General features: G+C 31.3%; 8 protein-coding genes across 10 annotated transcripts; 4 read left to right on the top strand and 4 right to left on the bottom strand.

Moving 5' to 3' along the window:
* Positions 1–6: 6 nt before the first annotated feature.
* LOC128389570 (triosephosphate isomerase-like) lies at positions 7–1,531 on the top strand. Its single transcript, XM_053349180.1, has 4 exons — positions 7–240; positions 326–534; positions 767–899; positions 988–1,531. Exons 1-4 carry the CDS (start codon positions 135–137, stop codon positions 1,278–1,280), a joined length of 741 nt encoding a protein of 246 aa, XP_053205155.1. The 5' UTR covers positions 7–134; the 3' UTR covers positions 1,281–1,531.
* Positions 1,532–4,232: 2,701 nt separating this feature from the next.
* Positions 4,233–8,107, top strand: LOC128389558 (tyrosine-protein phosphatase non-receptor type 9-like). Its single transcript, XM_053349165.1, has 5 exons — positions 4,233–4,439; positions 4,946–5,179; positions 5,252–6,634; positions 6,726–6,933; positions 7,126–8,107. The coding sequence occupies exons 1-5, from the start codon at positions 4,410–4,412 to the stop codon at positions 7,341–7,343; spliced, it is 2,073 nt and encodes a 690-aa protein (XP_053205140.1). The 5' UTR covers positions 4,233–4,409; the 3' UTR covers positions 7,344–8,107.
* Positions 8,108–8,470: 363 nt separating this feature from the next.
* On the top strand, positions 8,471–8,776 carry LOC128389522 (enhancer of rudimentary homolog). Its single transcript, XM_053349124.1, has one exon. The coding sequence runs from the start codon at positions 8,471–8,473 to the stop codon at positions 8,774–8,776; it is 306 nt and encodes a 101-aa protein (XP_053205099.1).
* A 366-nt stretch (positions 8,777–9,142) lies between these two features.
* On the bottom strand, positions 9,143–13,792 carry LOC128389555 (integrator complex subunit 6-A-like). The gene is made up of 4 exons (XM_053349161.1): positions 13,565–13,792; positions 11,292–13,345; positions 10,100–10,797; positions 9,143–9,638 (listed from the first exon to the last, which is right to left on the bottom strand). The coding sequence occupies exons 1-4, from the start codon at positions 13,679–13,681 to the stop codon at positions 9,475–9,477; spliced, it is 3,033 nt and encodes a 1,010-aa protein (XP_053205136.1). The 5' UTR covers positions 13,682–13,792; the 3' UTR covers positions 9,143–9,474.
* An 820-nt stretch (positions 13,793–14,612) lies between these two features.
* On the bottom strand, positions 14,613–16,065 carry LOC128389575 (lipopolysaccharide-induced tumor necrosis factor-alpha factor homolog). 2 transcript variants are annotated; one of them, XM_053349184.1, is made up of 3 exons: positions 15,913–16,065; positions 15,389–15,696; positions 14,613–15,286 (listed from the first exon to the last, which is right to left on the bottom strand). In XM_053349184.1, the coding sequence occupies exons 2-3, from the start codon at positions 15,582–15,584 to the stop codon at positions 15,018–15,020; spliced, it is 465 nt and encodes a 154-aa protein (XP_053205159.1). In that variant the 5' UTR covers positions 15,585–15,696; positions 15,913–16,065; the 3' UTR covers positions 14,613–15,017. The 2 variants fall into 2 exon arrangements, with proteins under 2 accessions (XP_053205159.1, XP_053205160.1); XM_053349185.1 differs by having other exon boundaries at positions 14,613–15,283; positions 15,389–16,062.
* Positions 16,066–16,178: 113 nt separating this feature from the next.
* LOC128389561 (kynurenine aminotransferase-like) lies at positions 16,179–18,706 on the top strand. Its single transcript, XM_053349169.1, is given in 9 exon segments — positions 16,179–16,377; positions 16,482–16,590; positions 16,854–16,933; positions 17,000–17,150; positions 17,234–17,596; positions 17,714–17,834; positions 17,906–18,336; positions 18,413–18,488; positions 18,491–18,706. Coding segments are annotated over 8 exon segments (1,356 nt in total). The 5' UTR covers positions 16,179–16,377; positions 16,482–16,512; the 3' UTR covers positions 18,547–18,706.
* Positions 18,657–19,743, bottom strand: LOC128389574 (phosphomevalonate kinase-like). Its single transcript, XM_053349183.1, has 3 exons — positions 19,389–19,743; positions 19,259–19,319; positions 18,657–19,192 (listed from the first exon to the last, which is right to left on the bottom strand). The coding sequence occupies exons 1-3, from the start codon at positions 19,472–19,474 to the stop codon at positions 18,752–18,754; spliced, it is 588 nt and encodes a 195-aa protein (XP_053205158.1). The 5' UTR covers positions 19,475–19,743; the 3' UTR covers positions 18,657–18,751.
* A 194-nt stretch (positions 19,744–19,937) lies between these two features.
* On the bottom strand, positions 19,938–22,976 carry LOC128389560 (uncharacterized). 2 transcript variants are annotated; one of them, XM_053349168.1, is made up of 7 exons: positions 22,637–22,972; positions 22,400–22,553; positions 22,008–22,303; positions 21,660–21,896; positions 21,460–21,593; positions 20,303–21,073; positions 19,938–20,222 (listed from the first exon to the last, which is right to left on the bottom strand). In XM_053349168.1, exons 1-7 carry the CDS (start codon positions 22,761–22,763, stop codon positions 20,130–20,132), a joined length of 1,812 nt encoding a protein of 603 aa, XP_053205143.1. In that variant the 5' UTR covers positions 22,764–22,972; the 3' UTR covers positions 19,938–20,129. The 2 variants fall into 2 exon arrangements, with proteins under 2 accessions (XP_053205143.1, XP_053205142.1); XM_053349167.1 differs by having other exon boundaries at positions 19,938–21,073; positions 22,637–22,976.
* Between the last annotated feature and the right edge of the window lie 73 nt (positions 22,977–23,049).

Consider the following 23,049-nt stretch of genomic DNA (forward strand, 5'->3'; position numbering starts at 1 on the left):
AGATCATCTAGGTTTAATGCCTACCTTAAGGGTTTAATAAAAATCCCTTTGATTGTCATTTGATTGTCTCGTTATTTTTTAATCAATTTGATTTATTTTTTCGCTGCAATTTAATTAAATAATTACAAGTGATCATGGGTCGAAAGTTTTTTGTCGGTGGTAATTGGAAGATGAATGGATCCAAGGCAATGATTAGTGAGATTGCTAATTTCTTGGGTGAGCCTTTGGATTCGGAAGTTGGTGAGTAATCAATTGGTTTAAATTTAATTCTGTTGGTTTTTTAACCTTTTTTTTGCTATTTTTTGTATTTTGTTTTAATTTTCAGAAATTGTCTGTGGTGCTCCAGCAATTTACTTGGAATATGCTAAAACTGTTTTACCAGCCAATGTTTCCCTTGCTGCTCAAAATTGCTACAAGGTTAAATCAGGAGCATTTACTGGTGAGATTAGTCCAGCAATGATTAAAGATATTGGCCTTAAATGGGTGATTCTTGGACATTCTGAAAGAAGAAATGTTTTCGGTGAAAAAGATGAGGTTAGTTTAATTTATTTATCGATTTGTATACATTTAATTGTCAATAATTGATGGTCACCATGATTGGTAACTCTAGCCAATTTTACTCTCAATGAATGACCAATAATTTCCTACGCCCTTGGATACTATTTCATAGGTCTTATAATGATTAATTTAGATCAATTGAATCAATCAATTTTCTCATTTTCATCTAAATTCTAATATTCTTTCATTCATTTATCATTTCGATCAGTTGATTGGTGAGAAGGTTGGACATGCTCTAGATGAAGGACTTTCAGTAATTGCTTGTATTGGTGAATTATTGGAGGAAAGAGAAGCCGGTAAAACAACCGATGTTGTTTTCGCTCAAATGTCCGCCATTTCCAGTAAGTAATAAATTGGAGACAAATTGAACTAAACATTTTGCTCATAATCAAATTGCTTCAATCCTCTTTTCCCCTAATCGTATTACAGAAAACGTTAAAGATTGGAGTCGTGTTGTGATCGCCTACGAGCCTGTTTGGGCCATTGGAACTGGTAAAACAGCTTCACCAGCTCAAGCTCAAGAAGTTCATGCTCAGCTTAGACAATGGTTGAAGGAAAAAGTTTCCGCTGAAGTTTCAGCTGCCACCCGAATCATTTACGGTGGTTCAGTTACCGCTGGTAATTGTAAAGAGTTGGCAAAAGAAGGAGACATTGATGGTTTCCTTGTTGGTGGAGCTTCTTTGAAAAAAGATTTCGTTCAAATTGTCAACGCTAAAAAGTGATCAACTCAACAAGTCTAATTTTCATGTTGATCATCAACTAATCATCTGAGTAGTTAAAAAAGAAAGAGAGTCTAAGCTAATTATTTTGAAATGTTTCTAGATCATCATTGCTTATCCTTTGTCCATCCTATGGATTAATGTTTCTGATTTAATTTGTGTGTTGTCCATTAGATTAAATTTTCACTCTTGATCTGATGATAAATTTTAATCTTGAAACCTCATCATTTTATCAGATTAAACAATTTATCTTATCCCTACTATAAAATATTCATTTGATTTTATCGAAAACAAATTGAATTATAATTAAATCGATAAAAATCAATCAGATTTTCAATCGACTTAAATCATCAACAACAATAATCAACATCGAACAAGATAATCTTCAATTAGTTTGATCAGTTGATTGTTAATCTGATTCTTTGGTGATTAATTGAAAATCTCTGAAAAACTAACGATAACAATTTAATTTGTACTGTTTTCAACTAAACAAATTATCGTGTAAATGATTACAATTACTTTTTCCCGATAATCAATAGTCAACTTGATTAGTATAATTAAATTGGAATATATAATTAAATTGTACTAATCAAATTTTCCTTCAATTGATATAAATACATTTCGATAAAACTGTTGATCAAATGTCAATGATCTTAATCACAACTAATCAACAATTTGAACAGTTAAATTATTATTTTTAACGAACCTGACTGATTGTTGCATGATGATCACTTAATTCACTCACAATTAACTCAACCATATCAATGATTAATCTACCATATATTTAATAGCTAAATTGTAGAGGTGGAGAGTAAAAAAAAATGTAAACCATCGGTTTCTCAGTCTGTGATTAATTTAATTGCTAATCAAGTTTTAAATTGAAATTTAAAATTCACAAATAGAGTAACAATCAAGTTAATTGTTTGTATAGAAAAAAATTCCGCTCAAACAATTAAAAGAAATTGACAAAGTCAATATTAATTGTAACAACGAGATTACTAATAATTAAACCTTGATTAAATTATCCATTTAGATTGTTACTTGCACTTTTAATTACTAATTTAATTGTTAATTTGTACCATGTTATTATAACTAAATTAAGTGATAAACTTGTTAAAACAATAACAATAAAAATTGATTGGCAATTAAGATGAATATAAATTGATTTGGTTGGTGATGATAACAAGTTGGCTTGAATGAATTTGTTAATTTGTTAATTTTCAACAATTAAAGGTGAATCAATTCAAGTAAATCAATTAGGTTTCACTTATCTGACCTGACAAATTGTTAAAATAATTAACTAATGTTTAATTAGAAACGTTGTTGACATAATATTTGATTTAGAAAAATTTTCTACTCAAAATTAATTGTTGATTACAATTATCGTTCTGATTGATTATTATTATTATTATTTAAAGTAAGATAATAAATTTAGACTTGATGATTCCCTGTTCCAGTCTCCGGATGAACAACAATTAAAATCAGTTGATTGTTGTTAAGTTTTCAAGCTCCAGAAAATTTAAATCACATTCAGTTTCTTCATGATTAACACTTAACGATAACAATTAATTCAACTATTGAAACTTACTAAATAATTTTTGATTGAATAAAATAAAAGAGGAGGTGATAAATTGTTATACTAATCATAATGATTAGAATTGTTAACAATTTTGTTTCTCTTAATTGTAACTAATCAACAAGAAAACAAATTGTATATAAGTAGATGATTGAATTGATCTTTCAGGATAAATTCAATTTCCAATCAACAGTAAACGTTTAAATTGTTTAAATTAGTGTTAAATTGTTTGCCCATCACAATGAAACTTGATTATTCAACATGTTTACAATTAACTCTGTTAATTGTTGTTATTTTGATCAATTTTGTGTCCGCTGGGGACAAAGGCGGTGATAATATTATCCTCCAAGGCGGTGGTCGTGGTGGTGGTGAAGGTAATTGTTACTAATTGTTTGGTCTTCAATCAAGTGGATTAAATTTACTATTTGTACCATAATCAAGTTTAATTTGATTGTTTCAATTCGTATTGATTAAGTTAATCATTTTGATTCTTTTCTTTCTTTCAGATTGTTGGTGTGAGAAAAAGAAAGAGGAAATTAAATTTGTCCCATTTCACATTCCAGTTCATCATAAGGTAAATTTCACAATTTAAATTAATTGTTACCTTTAATTTTGTCTTGAGATGATTGAGTTTAATTGTTACCATTTAATTTACTTTGATGGTTATTATTATGTTACATTGTCAACCTTTTGTTAATCATTGTTGTTCATATTTAATGAACTTAAATGATTAATGATCGTTGTTAACACTTATCCGAAAATTTTAATTATCTCAATCAAAATAATTGAATCAACATTTAAATGGTCGTTGATTGTTAAACTTTTAACCAAAGTGATACATTTAACCTTAGGTCTTAACAAAGATAATTGATTGATTATCATTGATTAATAACAAACAATTATCTCAATTAATAAATTTTCTTTTTCTCTTCGCTTAATTGTTAATCATTTAGGTTCATCATTGGGGTTGGAATGACAAACAATGGGGTGGATGGGGTGGTCACTCTGATAACTGGGGATGGAATTAATTTCTTGATTCATTTTTTTCTCCACGATTCAATTAATAACAATCAATTAAATTGTATTCACAATTAGTTTAATTGTCTTATTTTCAATGTTGATACTCAAAAACGACAAAAATAAATAAACAAAACAATAAGTTTACTAACAAAGTATCTGTTAAATTTCAAGTATCTCTCAAGTTTATTAAAAGAAAAACATATTCGATTAAATTTAAGAGAAATCAGTTAATTGTGATTAGATGAGAAATCGTAAGTTTTGATTAATTTTTTTTTCGGATTAAAAAGTTTTGGCGCCTCATTTGAATTCGCTCTCAGCTGGAACCAAATAGTTTCTTAGCAACTCTTATAGGCGACACTCTCTCGGTCTCTCTGTTTTTTCATGTCAAGAATGAAAATCTTGTTAATTGTTGACTACACCCTGAGATTTTAGTTTCAATTTAATTGTGTTCAATTCAACTCGCTGAATCTTCATCTCTCTCGCTCTCTTTTTTCAAAGGACAGGAAGAAAAAAGAAAGACAAGATCAACCCTAAAAATGGACTATTTAACTAAAGAGGAAGAACAGGTAATTGTGTTTTCTTTTTCTGTTAATTATTAGAAGGGAACAAATTTAATTTTCTCTCTCACTCTTTCTCTCTCTCCTGGTAATGTTTATATTCACTGTTGATAGTAATAATAATAGTGTTTTGTGAATGTAGTGTGAATCTTTTTTTTTGTTACTCTTGTTTGCCTCTTTTCTTTGAGGTTCACTTGGTTTTCTAATTGTTTTGGAAATATGATGTTCCGTTGACGATGTTTTCAGTGATCATTATATTATAATGGTAATCATCATGGTGTATCTTTCATCTTAACAAGGAGAGAGAGAGAGATAAAGAGAAAGAAGAAGAAAAGGAAACATTTGTTTTCTTTCCTTTCTTTTTTTCTGATTATCTAATTGTTTCTTCAATTTTCTTTTTCTTCACATTTACACGACATTGTTGCTTCTTTTTTTCTTTTTTCTCTCATCAAAATGTCAACATTTTCTCTTCTCTCATTGTATTTCTTTCTCTCTTCCCTGTGTAACATCAACAGGTAGCCAAAGAGTTTCAGCGGATTATTAATGATCTTCGATCGCAACATGATGCCAACCCAATGTCACCCAGTACAGCTTTAAAATTTTTGATGGCTCGTAAATTTGATTTGAACAGATCACTTGCTCTATACGACGCCCATGAATCGACTCGTTTTCGTGAAGGTTTAACCAATTTTGATCCTGACAAAGAACCACTTAAATCAGAACTAGAGAGTGGTAAATTCACCATTCTTGTAAGTAATATTTTCTTTTCTCAACAAATATTTATATTAATCGATTCTCTCTCTCTCTCTCTAAAATTTTAGCCCAAAAGAGATAATAACGGAGCGGCCATTGCCATGTTCACCGCTTGTAAACATTTACCAGATTTAACCTCACACCAAATAACATTACAAGGAGTCGTCTATCAACTTGATATTGCTCTGGAAGATATTGAAACCCAGCGAAATGGAATTATATTTATCTACAATATGTCTCACTCTCGTTATGCCAATTTTGATTATGAACTGAGTCAAAAAATATTAGGTCTCTTGAAAGGTGCTTATCCGGCCCGATTGAAAAAAGTTTTAATTGTGACTGCACCTTTATGGTTTAAAGCTCCATTTGGGATATTACGTCTTTTTGTTAGAGAGAAACTTCGTGATCGTGTATTTATGATAAATATGCATCAACTTTCTGATCATATCCCATCTTCATGTTTACCAATTGAATCGGCTGTTGATCATTTAGCTTGGTTAAACCATTGTCGAACCCTTCAACCTAAAATAATCAACGATCTACACGATTTAGCCAGTCAAAAGTATCCATTGTGTACATCTAATGCTCTCACCAATGGATTAATTGAGAGCAGTAACAACAGTGCTTTAAGTAAATCAGACTCCAATGAATTAAACAGTAATGCCAGTGAAGATGAAGATAAATTAAGATCCTCATGGATGGGTGATTCACCCATTGTAGATACATCATCATCTTCTCATCGTTTAAATACACCAAACAAGGATGATAATAACTCAAACCGTCGAGATGGTCGTAATGGTGTTAATAAACCTAAACCAGAAAACATTGTGATGCCAAATAATAATCAAAACAAATCTAATAATGAAGATGATTCTAATAATGTCAGTGACAACAGTGACAACAATTCACCTAAATCAAAAGGAATGACCTTAGAAGAATTTATTTCCTATTTAAAGACAAAAGGACGTAAAGGTTTATGTGAAGAATATAATGAAATCAAAATGAAAATACCCGATGGAACTTTTGATTATTCAAGATTACGTTCTAATCAAGTTAAAAATCGTTACACTGATGTACTTTGTTATGATCATAGTCGCGTTCAATTGACAACAACCTTATCCTCCGACAATGAAATCGATATTCATGATCCTACTTCAGATTATATCAATGCTAATTATGTTGATGGTTATAAACAAAAGAATGCATTTATCTCAACTCAAGGACCGTTGCCAAAAACATATACAGATTTTTGGAAAATGATTTGGGAACAACAAGTTTTACTAATTGTGATGACAACTCGAACCGTTGAAAGAGGAAAAGTTAAATGTGGCCAATATTGGCCATTGGAAATTAACGAATCCAATGAATTGAAACCTTTTCGTATAACAAATAATGATGTTCAATATTTTACAGATTATAACATATCTAGATTAACTCTGGTCAATCTGGAGGTAATTATTGTTGTTAACTAAATGTTCCATCTGATTAATTACCAAAATGTTTTTCTCATATGATATATTTTTTTTTGTTTCCTCTTTGAAGACCCAACAAACTAGGAAAGTGACCCACATGCAGTTTTTAAGTTGGCCTGACTATGGAGTTCCACATTCGGCCTATGCTATGCTTCATTTTCGTAATAAAGTGAGAGAAGAACAAGCAAAAGGTTTAACCGAACTCGGTGAATCTTGGACTGGTCACCAATTAGGTCCACCCATTGTTGTCCACTGTAGTGCTGGAATTGGTAGAACTGGTAAATAAATCAATCTTTTTAAAATTTGTTCTTCTTTGGAAACCGTTAAAGATATTAGTTAACTCCCATCCTAACAGTTAATTAGATTCTCATTTGATGGTTATAAATTGTTTTCCATTATGTATTGATTGATTTTCTCTCTCTCTCTCTTCTTTCCTTCTCTTTCCGTTTTGGGTTTATTTTTTCTCACAGGAACTTTCATCACTTTAGACATTAGCATTAACAAATTGGAAGACACTGGAATGATTAATATAAGAGAAATTGTTGAACGGATTCGATCTCAGAGAGCTTATAGTATTCAAATGCCAGAACAATACGTTTTCTGCTACTTGGCTTTACTGGAATACGCTTTGAGTCGTGGACTCCTCGAGAATGCTGATATTACTTTCGATGAAAGTGAATCCGATTGATTGATTAAATTAACATTATTCATCTCAATACACATTTACATAGCCGATCATCAACACCCAAAAGGAAAGTCAAAATCTCACAAAATGGAAATAGAATCAAAGACAATTTTCTTCAATCAAACGAAAACAAAGTCAACAGATGAACCAATAACTGTAAAAAAAAATTAAACTCAACCTACTCTCATACAAAAGCATCTGACAAACAGAAACTTTTCATCATCAATCCAAATACCAAGGAAAACCATACCACCTCTAGAAATGATAATTATAACAACAATACAGATATACAATTAACAATTATAATAATAAATTGGCCAACAAAATTTAATCCTGTTTGCGTAAACAGGAAAAGGAAAAGGAGGAAATGTATTGTAATCATTGTGAATATATTACAACAGATGACTTATTATGATTATCGATGAAAACTGAACCTGCAACAAACAAAAGCAATAGGAAAACAAGAAATGATTTAATTTTCTCAGTGTCTACAATTAACTCGCAACAAAAAGCAAACATCTCTCTCCCATTATCTTCTTGCTCTCTCCATCTCTCTCTCTCTCTTATCCAAAATCCGAATCTGAAAATTAACGGTAACATATCTAAAAGAAAGAAATGTAAATTTAATGTTGATCCTCTGAAGATGTTTTTTTTTGAATAATTAATGATATGTTTCGTTCTCAATATCTTCATCTAATCTCACCAAGAAAAACTCCTTTATATACATTGAAAGAAATAAATCTACAGAATTTATCTTGAAACGATAATTATATGTAATGATGCGAAAATCAATCGTTGGAATTGTCAAAAATCTGAAAAAAAAACGAAAAATTTTCTCCTCTTTCTATTTACACAATAATAATAATTGTGTTGTTCTCTTTAAAGAATTAAAAATCTATTTGTTCACAAGAAGAAAATAATTTATTGCAATTGTTTAAAAAACGAAAATTTTATCAAATTGTTTTGGAAAAAATTCGCTAGATGGCGACAAAGTTAGAATAGAAAAGAATATAAAAGAAAAAAGAAAAAATTGAATTGAAATCAAAAGCGTTTTCATCTTCTTCTTAATTGTTGATTTTGTTTCTACTGTTTCGTTTAATTTAGTTTTCGATTAATAATTGTTCTTCATCATGTCTCATACTATTGTGCTCATTCAATCAGGTAAACCAGATACTCGAACCTATTCTGATTTCGAAAGTGTCAATGAAGCCATGGAAGGGATTTGTCATATTTTTGAGGAACATCTTAAACAAAACAATCCTCATTCAGCGTCAATCACTTATGACATCAGTCAATTATATGATTTTATTGATGATCTAGCGGACATCTCATGCTTGGTTTTCCAGCGAGCTACATCATCTTATGCCCCATTCTCACGGGATTGGATTAAGGAGAAAATCTTTTTCCTATTGCGTAAACAGGCTGCTGGACCATAAGAAAGTAACCATAAAGATAATTTTTCTTCTTCTCTACTAGACCAGCTAATTTTGTGGAAAACTCTCAGGCCTATTGTAAAGTCCATTCGATTTCATTTCAATTGTATTAATTTGTTTTCTCTCCTTTCTAATTCTACCTTCCATTTTTTCCTATCACAAAACAAACCAACTAAAAAATCCTAAAATCTATTTGATTCAACAATTAATTGTAATATGATTAAACAGGTGATCCACCGAACTAATTGACAAGATTGTATCAAAATAATAACTAAACAATATGAGAATATTAAATTTATGTTAGAAAACTAATATAAAGCTTGTTGAACCATTAATTTCGCGTTTCTTCAAACAAAACAATCAAAATGATTTAAACAAATGACTTTTTATTTTCTTTTTCTTTTTGCCTTCAAATGAAATGAATCCGATCGTTGATATGAGAAAATGAATTTGATTAGATTTTGTATATTATATTTATATATATACAGAATTTTGAGAGATTTTTCATCATGATTAAATTCATGGAAATTCAGGAAAAAAAAAGAAAATTCCTTGGTATCTCTCAATTCATGTTTTGTAAAAGTATTGACCAAATTGTCGTAATCCTTTTTTGGTACATAAATTTTTTGTGTTAATCTTTTTTCTTTCCACCGTAGACATGAACAGATTTACAATATTTAAATGTTCTCACAATCTTCCAATCATCTTAATCTGGTGGAAACGTTATTTTCTGTGACGTATTTTTGTACAACATCAACTAAGGTTTTCCTTTTGAATCTGGTTGCTTCCGCGATTATTTCTTTAACCAGGTAATCCCTGAAGGGTCCATTACAATTAGATAGTTGACTTAAAATTGGCTTGAAATCTGAAGATAGAAACAAGAAAAAAATATGATTAATAATTGAGAATAAAAATAATAGCTAAAAGTTTAAGATGCTATTTGGTGTAAAAGGATAGTTGGGATAGAGCGGAATCTTGATCATCTCAAAAGATTAAAGCTCTTCAGTTACTGTTAAATAAACAAAATTGATTGTTTGATATTGTCATCAACTATCTGGTTTAAATTTGATTTAAAAAACACTCAATACTTTGGACAAGTTATAATCGAAAAAGCTTTGACTAAATAGCAACAATCACTTTGTATGATTAACACTCTGATTCTTTGGCAACTCGACTAATTGATTGTTTGTTTATGGTCAAGAGTCAGGGTTGAAAATGTTCAATGATTAATTGTTACAAAAGGTTAATTGTTGTCTAGTAATCAGAGTTTTCTTCTTGATTAAGATTAACACGATGAACGGGTTTTTGGTGATTAAGGTCACTTACTTTTACCAGGTTTTCGAACGAGACGAAAAACTTCTCTTTTTTGTTCGACTTGTTCTGGTGACATTTTCCATTTGAAATTGTTGAGTCGAGAATTTTTTAAAGAGTTTGATAAACCATTACACAAATTGTCAGAATGATTATTGTTATGGATCGAATTGTTCAGTGAAATATCTTTGGTGTTTTCAATGCTATTCTTCAGGCGACCCGGTGTTTCATTATGGGTACTTGTTGTTTCATTGCTCGAGTTAATTTCAATCAGCTCAAGATCAGGCATTTTCAAATCATCATCTACATTATTTACAATTTCATTTTCTGAAAGATCTGAGTTTTGAACAATTTGATTGTTGATATTATTATTGCTACAACTATTGTTATTGATACTGTTACTATTAGGTGTGTTGGTTGTTGTTGTAGTAGTAGTTGTTGTTGTTGTTGTTGCTGTAGCTGTTGTTGTTACTGTTGGTATTATTGTGGTAGTTGTTGGTACTGATGATGATAAAGATGATGGTGAATTTGGCGGAGTCACTGTTGTGGAGGAAGATGAAGGTGATGATGGAATTGTGGATGTTGTTGTTGATGATGATGAAGATGCCGATGATAAAGATACATCATTAGAAGACAATGACGGTGAATTAGGTGGTGACGGTAAAGGCGAACTTGGTGGAGTTGATAAAGATCTAAATGATTTATGATTGGACCTGTAGGAGAGAAAAAAAAGAAAAACATTAAAATGAAACATCATTTGAATAAAAAAACTGATTGTGAAAATGATTCAACAAGCAAATTTCCTGATAACTATTAGTTACGATCAAATTACTAAGAAAACAGGGAAACTTCAATCAAAGGTAAACTAATATTAGCCAAGAGATTGCAAAGTTGAATTAAATATCGAGGATGCGCCTAAAGGTTTATTCAAATCCGAACTGTAGGCTAATATAAGATCAGAAGGGAGTAAAGTTTGGTGACAGAATGAGAAGGAAAAACAAATGCAATAGAAAAATATAAAGAAGCAAATTCTCAACTATTTCCTTTCTAATTCTTTCAATTTGTTTGACAGAAATGAGCAGAAGCTAAAGATGATTAAATCATCGTATTGAAGATTAATATGAGAAAAGAAAAGAGAAAGAGAGAGAGAGAGGGAGACATTTAAACAGCGAGAAAATTGAAATGATTAAATATAATGAAATCTTACATGTATTGAACAGCGAGTTCTTTAGACAATGGTCCAGGTCTTCGTTTAACACGAGGTGAAGCGGGTCCCGGTTTATTTGGTGAATCGATTGGTCTTTTCGGAGATCGAACTGGTGAATTTCCTGAATGTCCAACTAAATCGATATCTGCTTCATCGATCATTCCAAGTGCTCGACCTTTGTCAATTTTGAATGGATTACCGAACATATGTTGACGAACTGGTGCTGATTCCAATTCTCTTAATGGATTAGGCATTCGTTTTAAATACTCTTGGTAATTTCCCATTTGACTAACGGGTAAACTGTGCATTTGATCTTCGTCGAGAAATTTGATTAACCTTAAAGGTTGGAGGAAATTGTTACGCATTCGGTGGATTTGATCAATTATTTGATGTCTATTGATATCATAGGGATTTCGATAACACTGAGGTTTAGCCTCTCTTGTTTTATCTCTTATTCTCATGGAGAAGGTATTAAAATCGCTAATTTCAACACGTAATCCGTTCATGCGACTTTTTAAACATGGATCAGAGTTTATGATATCTGATATCTTTTTTGATGAAATGTTGGGCACTTTAATTGTTGTCGGTGTAACTGGTTTACCTGTTCCAACGGTGGCAATCAGTTTATCAAATTCAACTTTTGCTTGATTTTTCAATCTTTTCAGTAGATTTAGAACAGAATAACTTAAACAATTCTCCATATTATCTGGAACTAGATTTGGGCCTCCCATCTTTTGTAAGGCCCGTTTTAAAGGGCCAGCATAATAGAGAGGAATATTTTTTAAGTAAGCTTCAAACTGTGATTTCCACTCTCGGGTTGGCTTAACATGGTGTATCTTAAACAGTTCATCGAGTAACGGTAAGATGACGGGATAATTATAAGGTAAAACAAATAGATTAACACAGCTCAGATTGGTACTGGCCTTAAGATAACCAAAAGGATGACCTAAAGGATGATCGCTACTTTTATGACTATTGGGTACAAAACATTGCCAAGCTGAATGTGGTTGTTTCCTAGATAAAATGTACTGAGTCAATGGGCTTGTTTCCAGTTCATATTTGTCAAAAGGTAAATTATCTATCACCATTGGGTCACTTGAGGAACAGGTAAACTTGATAACGGGATGACAACTTCGAGGAGGAAGGGAAGGCGCATTGAGATCAGGCCAAAACGATTCGGGTATAGGCCAGAAACCTGTAGAATAACCTCTTTGAGCTGATCTGTGGACATAAATGAGCTTACGAGTGGAATGCCATGGAGATTTATTTGTTGCTTGTGAGCTTGTTGAGTTATTGGATGAATTAAAAACTTGATTGTTAGAGTTTGAGTTTTTAAAATTTCCAATTAATTCATTTGTAACAGCCGATTCTTTCATTTTGGATAACTCTTGACTTGTTTCATCACTATTATCGTCCTGATTAATGGGCGGCGGATCGGGACCAAACTTTTCGAATTGAATAACTACACCTCCTTGAATTTTTTGTACAACCGATTCAAGACACTGCATTAAAGATCTTTGAGATGATATTGAATATGATCGACCGCCAGTAACTTCACACATCGCATCAATCGAAGAGTGATCACTTGGAACCATTCCTGGAGGTCCATTGGATAAATGATCTGTCGGCGGAGTACCAGTTAACCTAAGGACTAATGCATATAAACGCTGATCCCATCTAAATGGTTCCTTGGTAAGCTCTGCTCCTGGCATGTTACAGTTCATGGGGAGATTTAATTCCTCCTGAACACCAGCTCCACTGGTTAACTTTCCACCGTCAGTAATGGCGATAATGATAGAAGACTCAAGAAAAAAAGGAGATCGCCCTTGACCATACGTATCAATACCAGTTTGCATACGGTTTAAATTTAACAAATCGAAACAGTTTTTAATAGCAGGTCCTAATAAAGTCATTCCACTTGCCGTCAAGTTTTTTAATTCATTCATGAAAACATTATGATTCTCCTTCCAACCAGCCTTAATATTACATGGATACTCATCGAATGTTAGTAACATGTATCGATCTTGACGACTGGCAGCGTCTCTTTGTCGGATCTGAACAGAAAAGAGAAAAGAAAAAGAAACATTTCCAAGTTAATAAAAGAAAGACAAATTACAAGATCCCATTAAAAGAGGTTAAAAAAGAGAAAAAGTAATAAGAAGAAAAGTAATAGTAAAAGAAGGCGAAGAAGAGAAAGACAAGAAAGAGATAGGAAAGAGGATAGAAAAAGAAAGAGAATAGAAAAAAAAAGAGAGAGAGAAAGTATAGCCAACCTTAAGAAATTTCTCAACACTATCCTTTGCGACATCTAAAAGGGTTGGCCTGGCGCCCATGTAAGTCCGCTGGTTCATGGAGGCACTGGTATCTATCAAGAAGACTATAATGGTCATCTTCGGTAAATTAGCTCAATTAACTAATCAGTTTAACAAATTAAAATTAATAATATTCATCATAAACACACACTTACACACTCAAACATTCACTCTCTCTGTCTCTCTTTACATCTAAGCAACATTTTAATTCGAAAATGCCGCAAGATGGCGCTCCACATCGAAATTCGAATGCAGATCCTCTGGTGGTTCGTTTTGCAAACTATTCTTTTCTTTAAAAAAAAAACAAGTTCTTTTCATTTCTAATTAACTGATCAATTATTGTTCTTTATTACTGTTATTTGATTGTTTGTATATTAGCTTAGAGTTCAGTTCAGTTGATAAGAAGTTTTGTAAATATGATTCAGTGAGTTTTGGTTGAATCCATGAATTAGCCCCCGTTGGGCTTTCAATGGACTTTCTTTTTATTGGATCAATTTTTCATTCTTATTTAATTGTGATCTCTTTTTTTTGTTGGTTTGATTGCTGGTGAATTAATCAGGAATCTCATGGAAACCTTTAGTTCATGAAGTTCATTAGTTGATTAATATTCTACCCTTAGATTAGTTAGCCGTGAATCTCTTCAATGGATCCGAAGATTTTTGGAGTGGGAGCTTTTTCATAGAGATTCTCTGAGATTTTGGTGCCTTTGCTTTTGTTGGAGTTTAGTTTATTTTTACTTTTCTTCTCCAAGATAATTAACAAATTTTCCTTTATCTTTAATCTTAGAATTTCTCATTAGCTCATATTGTGTTCCATTTTTGGTATTTAATTTAAGAAAAACGATTCCATTCTCACTAATTATGATGATCCAATTGTTGAAACAATTTATGTCTTATTTATGGAAAATCATCTAATATTTAACTTACAATCTGATGAATAAATTAAACTTCAAGAAAATTAGTTATTTATTGAAACGAAACTTATTGATCTTAAAAATAAATATCAATGATTCATTTTTAATTTGAATCAAGGTAATCAATACTTGATTATTTTCTCGATTTGGTTTATTGATGAACAGAGTAAATCAATTTAATTTTTCTCGAAAAATTGTCTTTTGTTACACATAGAGAGTAAAATTTTGTATAAGAGATTCATTTTAGATTTTAAGATCTTTTCTCACGTCAATTCCAATCAATTAAAATGTTTGGTATTAAAATATTGAAATTAGATTGCAATTTCAGGACTGGATGAATTTTTCTCACTTTTCGCAAGGCTGGGAGAGTAAATTTAACGGTCGAATAGATTTGAGATTTACCAGTTGATTGTCCGTTTCGTTAATTTGATGAAATGGTCGAAGAACTAATATATTGACGTAATCACATTCACTTCGATCATAATCTTATTGGTAAGATTCTCAGCACATTCTTGTATAATGTCCAATTTTACGTTTACAATTTGGACATTTATGATCAACATTTCGACAGGAATTACAACAAAACGGAATTAAACAGCAACAGATGAAACATCCGATTAAAATTAAACCAAGACAAGTAAACCAAGTTAACGCTCCAGAAACTGGTTCAGCCTTAGTGATAATATATTGATTACAATGAGGACAAATAGCATTTTGAGAGTAAGGTCCAAATTTATCACTTATATGGATTTGGACATTATTAACAGCTACTAGAAAAAAATGGAAATTGAAATAAAGAAAAAGATTAAAACAAACTACATAAACAATCGTATAAATTACGTTAAAGCTAACATATCACAAGTATGAATTACCTGGTGTTGGTTGAATCGATCCAGTTAGTGATTGAGACTGAATTGGAGCTGAAGGTTTCATTGGATCCTGATTAGTCACTGAATTGTAGGTAAAAGAAGATGGTCCAGCTCCATAGGTATTAGGATTATAATCATAGGGCGGTGGTCGATCAAATGAGTAAGAAGCACCATAATCAAACCTTTTATCCTCTTCCATTTTGTTACCAACCAAAGAAAAAAAGAGAGACAGAGACAATCAAGAAACAACCAAATAACTCAAGTCACCAATCGTTGAAAGACCAATAGAAAACAATCAATAATAACAATAACTTAATCAGATACGCGAAGAAGAAGAAGAAAAAATCGAAAGAGGAAAAAAAATGATATTTAAAAGGAAGACAAAATAGAAAAGGAATAAAAAATAACACAAACTGCTGAATCAGATGATGAAATATTTTCTCTTCAAATTCATCAACACCAAGGAAAAGAAATTGTTGAGTAATTGGACATGACTCAATAAGATCAATAAATGGAAAGGAAAATACCTGTTACCCAGTCGAAAGGTTGATTACATTAAACAAAAGAATAAAATTAAAATTCAATTAAAATGTAAAAACAATTAAAAAAAAAGAGAATCAGTGAAAAACAAGAAGAAATTAAAACAATGTGAATATTGAGAAGTCAAATAGAAAAGTAAACAAATGGAAAAGAAAAATTTTCTTTTAAAAGAAAAGAATTTAATTCTTGGCGCCATTGGAATAAAATTCAAACCTAAAGATGTTTTTTTTCTGTTCTCTTTGTTTTTCCAATCATATTGATGTTTCTCTCCTAAAGGTAATTAACCTAATGTTCAACGTCACTTGCTGATTATTTGATATCTATTAGTTTTCCAGCAACGATCACCACTTGACTACATTACCATCGTCAAATTGTTCCTCTAATTAAGTGAAGAGTTTTAATTTTAATCCTAATCGTTCACTTGGAAACCAAATTAATACATAAGATTTAGAGTAAGTTGTTATATGTTAAAGTGGTTTGTTCAATATTATTTTGTTTCTTTCTCTCTCTCTCTCTCTGATTTGATTAACTTGTTTACATTTGTTGTCTTGGAAAGAAGGTTAAATAAGATATGAATTAAGTGAATAATGTTAATCACTAATCTATCTAGAACATTTTTAAGACGGGGAGGTGTCAAGTTGTTGAAAGGTGATAGGATTAATCAGGTAAAAATTTGATCTTCTTAATATTTTTCTAATTAAGTTCATTTTCATTTTCTCTTAAATTCATTTTCACTTATTTTCTACTCTCTTTCCTTGTCCTGAAAATTGATTACCATGTTTCCATTGATCCATCAACTTATTGTGTTTCTTTTCTTTACTCAGGTAATTGTCTATTTACATTCCAATTTCGCTTGACTGGACCAACGATTCAAATTTTACCTTCTCTTTGTCTCTCTCACATTTTGTTTACATTCTAAACTCTTCAGGTTTTACGAACAATGTCAACCAATAATTCTGATTCTATTAGGCCTGCTGATCGACTTGAAGGCCATAAATTGAGTGTTTGGTAAATTGATTTCATGTCATATTGAAGATGATTTTCTGTTAATTTTTTCCTTTCTTTTCTCTATAGGAATGAGTTTATACAACTTGCAATTGACCACAAGCCTGTTAATTTGGGTCAAGGGTTCCCTGACTATCCAGCTCCGGCTCATGTGACTAAAGCATTAGCGGATGTTCAAAATGATACCAATATCCTCTTGCAACAATACACCCGAGGATTTGTGAGTAGATTATAAACTGAGTTGATTCAGTTAAATTGTCTCCATGAGTAGTTACTTATTTGGTAATTTTTCTCATCCTAAAGGGACATCCACGTTTGGTAAAAGCACTTGGTCAACTCTATTCGAAGCTTCTTCAACGTCCTATTGATCCCAATAATCAGATTCTGGTCACTGTTGGAGCTTATGAAGCTCTTTATGATTCCTTCTTGGCTTGGGTCAATCCTGGAGATGAGGTGATCATCATTGAGCCATTTTTTGATTGTTACAAACCTATGGTTGAACTTGCTGGCGGTAAACCCGTTTTTATCCCCCTCAGGCCTCCTGCTAATGCTTCTGGAGTAATCTCAAGTGGAGATTGGAAGCTCGATATGACTGAGCTTGAATCAAAATTTTCCAATAAGACAAAGATGATCGTTGTTAATACACCTCACAATCCTCTTGGAAAAGTATGTTTCATAGATTATATTTTATCTTCCTGGTTAAAATTTCATCTGTTTCGAATAGATTTTTGCAAATTACTTTTTCCATTCATCTTCTTCATCGCTTTGTCTTTTATTGTCTAGGTTTTCACTCGAGAAGAGTTGACACAAATCGGTGATCTTTGTAAAAAGTATAACGTTATCGCTTTGATGGACGAAGTCTATGAATGGATTGTATTCAAAGGAAAAGAACATGTTAGAATGGGTAAATAACCAAATTCTTATCAAGATATATTTAAGCTAATCAAATAATTCTCTGAATTATTTTTTCTAAAGCATCTTTACCTGGAATGTGGGACAGGACAATTACCGTTGGATCAGCTGGGAAAACCTTCTCATTAACTGGATGGAAAATCGGATGGGCTTATGGATCAGAAAAAATGATGAGACCTTTACAATTGATCCATCAAAATAGTGTCTATACTTGTGCTACACCTTTACAAGAAGCTATTGCTCGTGGATTCGAGATTGAGATCGCTAATCATGGTACCAATAAATCTTATTGGAAAGAGCTATCAGATGATCTGGAAGAAAAACGAGATCGAATGGTTCAAGTTCTTACAAGTGCCAATATGAATCCAACTATTCCAGAAGGAGGTTATTTCCTGTTAGCCGATTTCTCTAAATTAGCTGAACGTGTTAATTTCTCTAGTATTGCAACAGGAACAAAAGATTATCGTTTCACTAAATGGCTCATAACTGAGAAGGTAAGATAACTTAAAGGGCAACAATCAACAATCATACTAATTATTTATTTCTATTTGAATTTAATCACCAAACTAGAAACTCCAAGGAATCCCACCGAGCTTTTTTTACTCTGAGGAACATGAACAATTAGCTGAGAATTTCATTCGATTCTGTTTTTCAAGAAACAAGAGACTTTAGCTCAAGCTGGAGATATAATTAAGAATCTTTAAATAAGTTACGATATTTTTTCTTAATAGTAAATTATCAAAATTTCATTGAGAAAAATTTTCTCCGAAATCTATCATTTGACTTTTGATCATGAGGATGAATTATACTCGGATTCGCATATGAAAATAAACTTTAATCTAGTTTGCTGATTAAAAGACAGAATTTCAGAAAACAATTTAAAAGTCAATTCGAGTAACAATTAAAAGCTCACAAAGCTGATTCTATTTGTGTAAAGATTACATTGAGTTTCTCAATTAACTGATCACTGGTTCCATCATTGTCAAAGACATAATCCCAATCGGTGTAACAATCGAGGCCACATTCGGTCGTAGCATCGTCAATGTTTTTGGTAAAAATCCAACCTCGAGATTTTCTGGTCTCTTCGGTTGCTTGAATTCTAATCTTGATCACTTTAGATTGATTAAATTGTTGTTCATCAAAATGAGCCAAATCAGCGGGTCGACGAGCATCAGCAATTAACCAAACCTTTTTCTCATTTGCATTTTCCATATTAATTGCTAATTTCAAGAAATAAGCTTCATCATTTCGGTTTGATTTCTCATTTTCACTCCATTTAACCATATCCAATCTAAATTGTTCCTTATATTGTGAAGCTTTCATCAGTTCATCAAAAGCAGCTCCATGTAACTAAAACAATTAGAATCAATTAATTTTACAAAAATAACGAAAAATAAGTTAATTGTTTGCTCTTACCTCAGCGTATTTTTGTTTGATTGGCTTAGAAATGTGAATAACTGCTAATTTATTTTCATATCTAAATTAAAACACAATTAAGATCAAGAGTAAGGTTGATGATACGAAAACAATTAGTTAAGTTAATTACCTTTTCTCAATTAATTCTGTAACATAATCTTTACCACTTTTACGTTTTCCACTGAGAATGATAATCAAAGTTGGTTTACCAGACATTGTGTTGATTGTTAACAATTTAGACAAAAAAAGTAGACGATTTGGTTAACTATTGTAACTAATTTTAAGCAACAGAAAACAAGATTAAGTTGTTTACTTGACCACAATTTACAAATGAAAAGAAACCCGGAAGATGATCAACTAAATTGCTGTGGGCGCGGAATTTATCTCAGGCAACAATCAATTAATTACGTTGATTGGAATGAATTTAACGTTAAATGTTAATTAAGAGGAAAAAAATACTCTCAAAGATGAGAGAGCAACTTAAATCAAGGATAACAGTTAATTGACTGGTTTATTGGAATCACTTTTAAAATGAGAAAAGAAAACATGATTGGATAATTAACTTGATTTGTGTAAATTGTCTCCATGATGATTATCATGGAATTGAGTTGATTACAAATAAATAAAAAAACTATTTTCTATTTACGTATAAATATTAATAGTAACAGTTTTAAGAATTAAAGAAGATTGAAGAAAAAAATTGATTAGTAGAGAAAAATGATTTTGGTTAATGGAAAATGTAAATTGATAATCAAAATTGATATGATCACTTGATATTGTCCAAAATAAATTGATTGACAATTTAATTTAAATATAAACATTTCCTCCTTCTTTACGATTGATTGACTTTGTTTTCGCTCTCATCAAATGATTACTCTTCCGAAACATTGTTAACGATACCAACACCACAGTTTTCAATGTAATCGACAATATTTTTCCTACATCGTTCCAAGATTTCAGCAGCCTGAAAAAAAAGTGATTTAATTGCGAAGCCAAATTAGTTTGACCAAAAATAGTTGATTGATTTTGTTCAATTTCACTTACCCCTGGACCAATAAGTCTATTTTTGTCTTTAGTTAGATTGGAGAGACTCAATCCACCGCTGCCAAATTTGGTGTTAAGACTTTTCTCAAAAATGATGATTGCAAGAACCGCATCACATGTAAGTACATGATTTCTACATGAAAGTTTCGCAAAAACGGTTGCAACCGATAAAAGAAGAGGAAATGATTGCATGTCTGCTCTCCATTCTCTATCCTGTCTAACAGCGAGGAAGTAATTTTGTAGAAATTCCTCTGCTTCAGTTGATAACTTGGGTTTGTATGATGATAGTGAATTGAAAAAGATTTTCCAATCTTCTTGAGTGATTTCAGAACTTTTCGGTGCAAATGTATTAGATTCTGATTCATAGACTAGAGCAAATGTCGTTATAAGGGATGATGATTTGGTTTTTACTCGTCTCTCAATATTATCTTCAGTCTCATAGGCCCAAATTGCTATGTTAGTTTCCATGTCTCTTACAGAGTCAAATTTTTCATCGGTAATTTTGATTTTCACAAGATTTTGGGTTAACACGCTGATCAGTTGACTCTCATCTCGAACTGAAACCTTGTCAAGACTAATGATTCCAACTCCATCGGATACCAATTGTAGGAAACCCGAATCGATCCATGTGTCTCGTTTTCTTGGTATAGCGGATATTGGAATGGTTGATGAATAAGATGCTACTCTTTGGACAAATTTAGCTGAGTATTGTAAGAGATTGCGAATTGTACCAGCGTCGCTTCCAACCGCTAGAAATGACTTCTCTTGGCACTAATCATATGCAAAAGAATAGAATCAACAATATGATTAATTACACAGATTGTATGATCTAGAATAATTTCTAGCCACTTAAAAATAATCTATCAATAAATGATAAGGCAAGCAAACTTTGATTAGTGGATAAAGGAAGCAAGAATTGACAGTGAAATCTATTTTTCCAATAATGATAATGCAAACAGAGCATAATATCAATTCACTTGCTGATGTTGCTAAACAATTTAGTTTTAGAAATTTAGTTTAACAATATCAGAATCAATTCATTTATTTAGGTTAGTAAATAAATGGTAAAGTAAATTTAATAATCCGTCAAGTGTAATTGAAAGTGAAAACTAAATTGTGTTGAAAGTTTGCTTAACCTTTAATGTTAATTCACTCACTTCGGTTCCATGTTGATTTAAAATCGCGATTAAAGGTCCCATTTTTAGGCGAAAATTTCCTTCGCCGACTAATTCACCAGCGAATAGATCACAAAGTTTTAAGGCCAAAGAAAATGGAGAGATTTCTCTGAAAGCTGAAATAAATTAGAACATAGAATTAGCATATTGTAAATTATTTGATTGTCTAAATTTCACCTTACATTCAACAATTGTTTCTATATTTTCTGGGATTAGAAAACAATTAAGATCATGACTAGCAGATTGAATATCTAAGCTCATCTGGTAATTAAGCACTTCTAAACCTCTAACCCAAGAACCAGGTTTATCTTCATAGGAACATGAGAGACCAACGATTTGTGATAAATGAGTTCCTAGTCTTAGTTTTTCATAATTCTCATCACCTGTTGACATAAAGTGAATCAATATTGGTGACAATCCTATGAGAAGAGGAAGAGGAAGAGAGAAAATAATAATAAAAAAAGAACAAAAATAAACATAATTAAAAGAGAAAACGGAAAAATAGAATAGAAAATAAATTATAGTCTCACTTGGGTTATAATTATCGGTTTTTCTCAGGAGAACTGATTTTCTCTGAACAACAACTCTCTCCTTAATTGTCTCTTCCATTGTATTATGACAATCACATTTGACCACTTTCCTTGGTGGGCCATCAATTAGGTAATTGTAAAATCTTGACTTTAAACATTTACAACGATATAGAGAAGCCAATTTGAAGCTATTGATGTCTGACATTGAGATTATTTGAAAATCTTTCATCTTGGTTAACCGGTTAATCTTAGGACCAGATTTCAAATATAAATCTCTATTACTATCAATTACAGCACTAATAATCATATAAGAGAAGAAGATGAAACATGATTAGATAACAATTAACTTAACTAATGGTTAGAGGAACAAATGAAAAAGCTACTTTACTTACCTTTCAATGTTGGGTAAATCTACTGGCACAAAGATTAGAAGGGAAAAAGAGTCGAGTGATATTTTTTTAAGGTTTCTTAATCCATTACATAGTTTAAATTGTATTGTTTTCAATGCCTTAATAGGCTCAACAATTAGTTGATTGTTCAATGTTTCTAAAAGAGAAAATAATGACAGAGAGAAAAAAAATGAAAATACAGATCGAGATTCAAACAATAACATTACTATTTATACTCACGGTAAATGTGACCTTGTCCGAAATCAAAATTGACCTGAACAGCGAAGATCTTAGATGAACTAGTTGGTGATATTCTGTCCTGAAAGAATTGGTTATCACTTAGAAATCGATCAATATCAGAATCCATGATTAGAATTAATAAAAAAATCACCAAAAAAGAAAAATAGAAAACTTGAAACAAAAAGAAAACAAAAATTTCACTTTTCTCTTTTTCTCTGAAAAGAAGCTTTTCTTTTCTTCTGGCGGGATATTAGTTTCTTTTTAATTCTTTTCCTTTGTGGTCAATTAAATTAAGGGAATTAAATTAATCAGCTTAAGATGAAAATTCGGATGAAAAAACTAATCAACTTTTCCATTATTTTCTTGTGGTTAGTTTAATTTCTAAATGAAAGAAATTGATTTGAACGATTAAC

The sequence above is a fragment of the Panonychus citri genome, unplaced genomic scaffold, assembly GCF_014898815.1.
Source record: "Panonychus citri isolate SS breed McGregor unplaced genomic scaffold, ASM1489881v1 Contig00108, whole genome shotgun sequence".
NCBI lineage: Eukaryota > Metazoa > Arthropoda > Arachnida > Trombidiformes > Tetranychidae > Panonychus > Panonychus citri.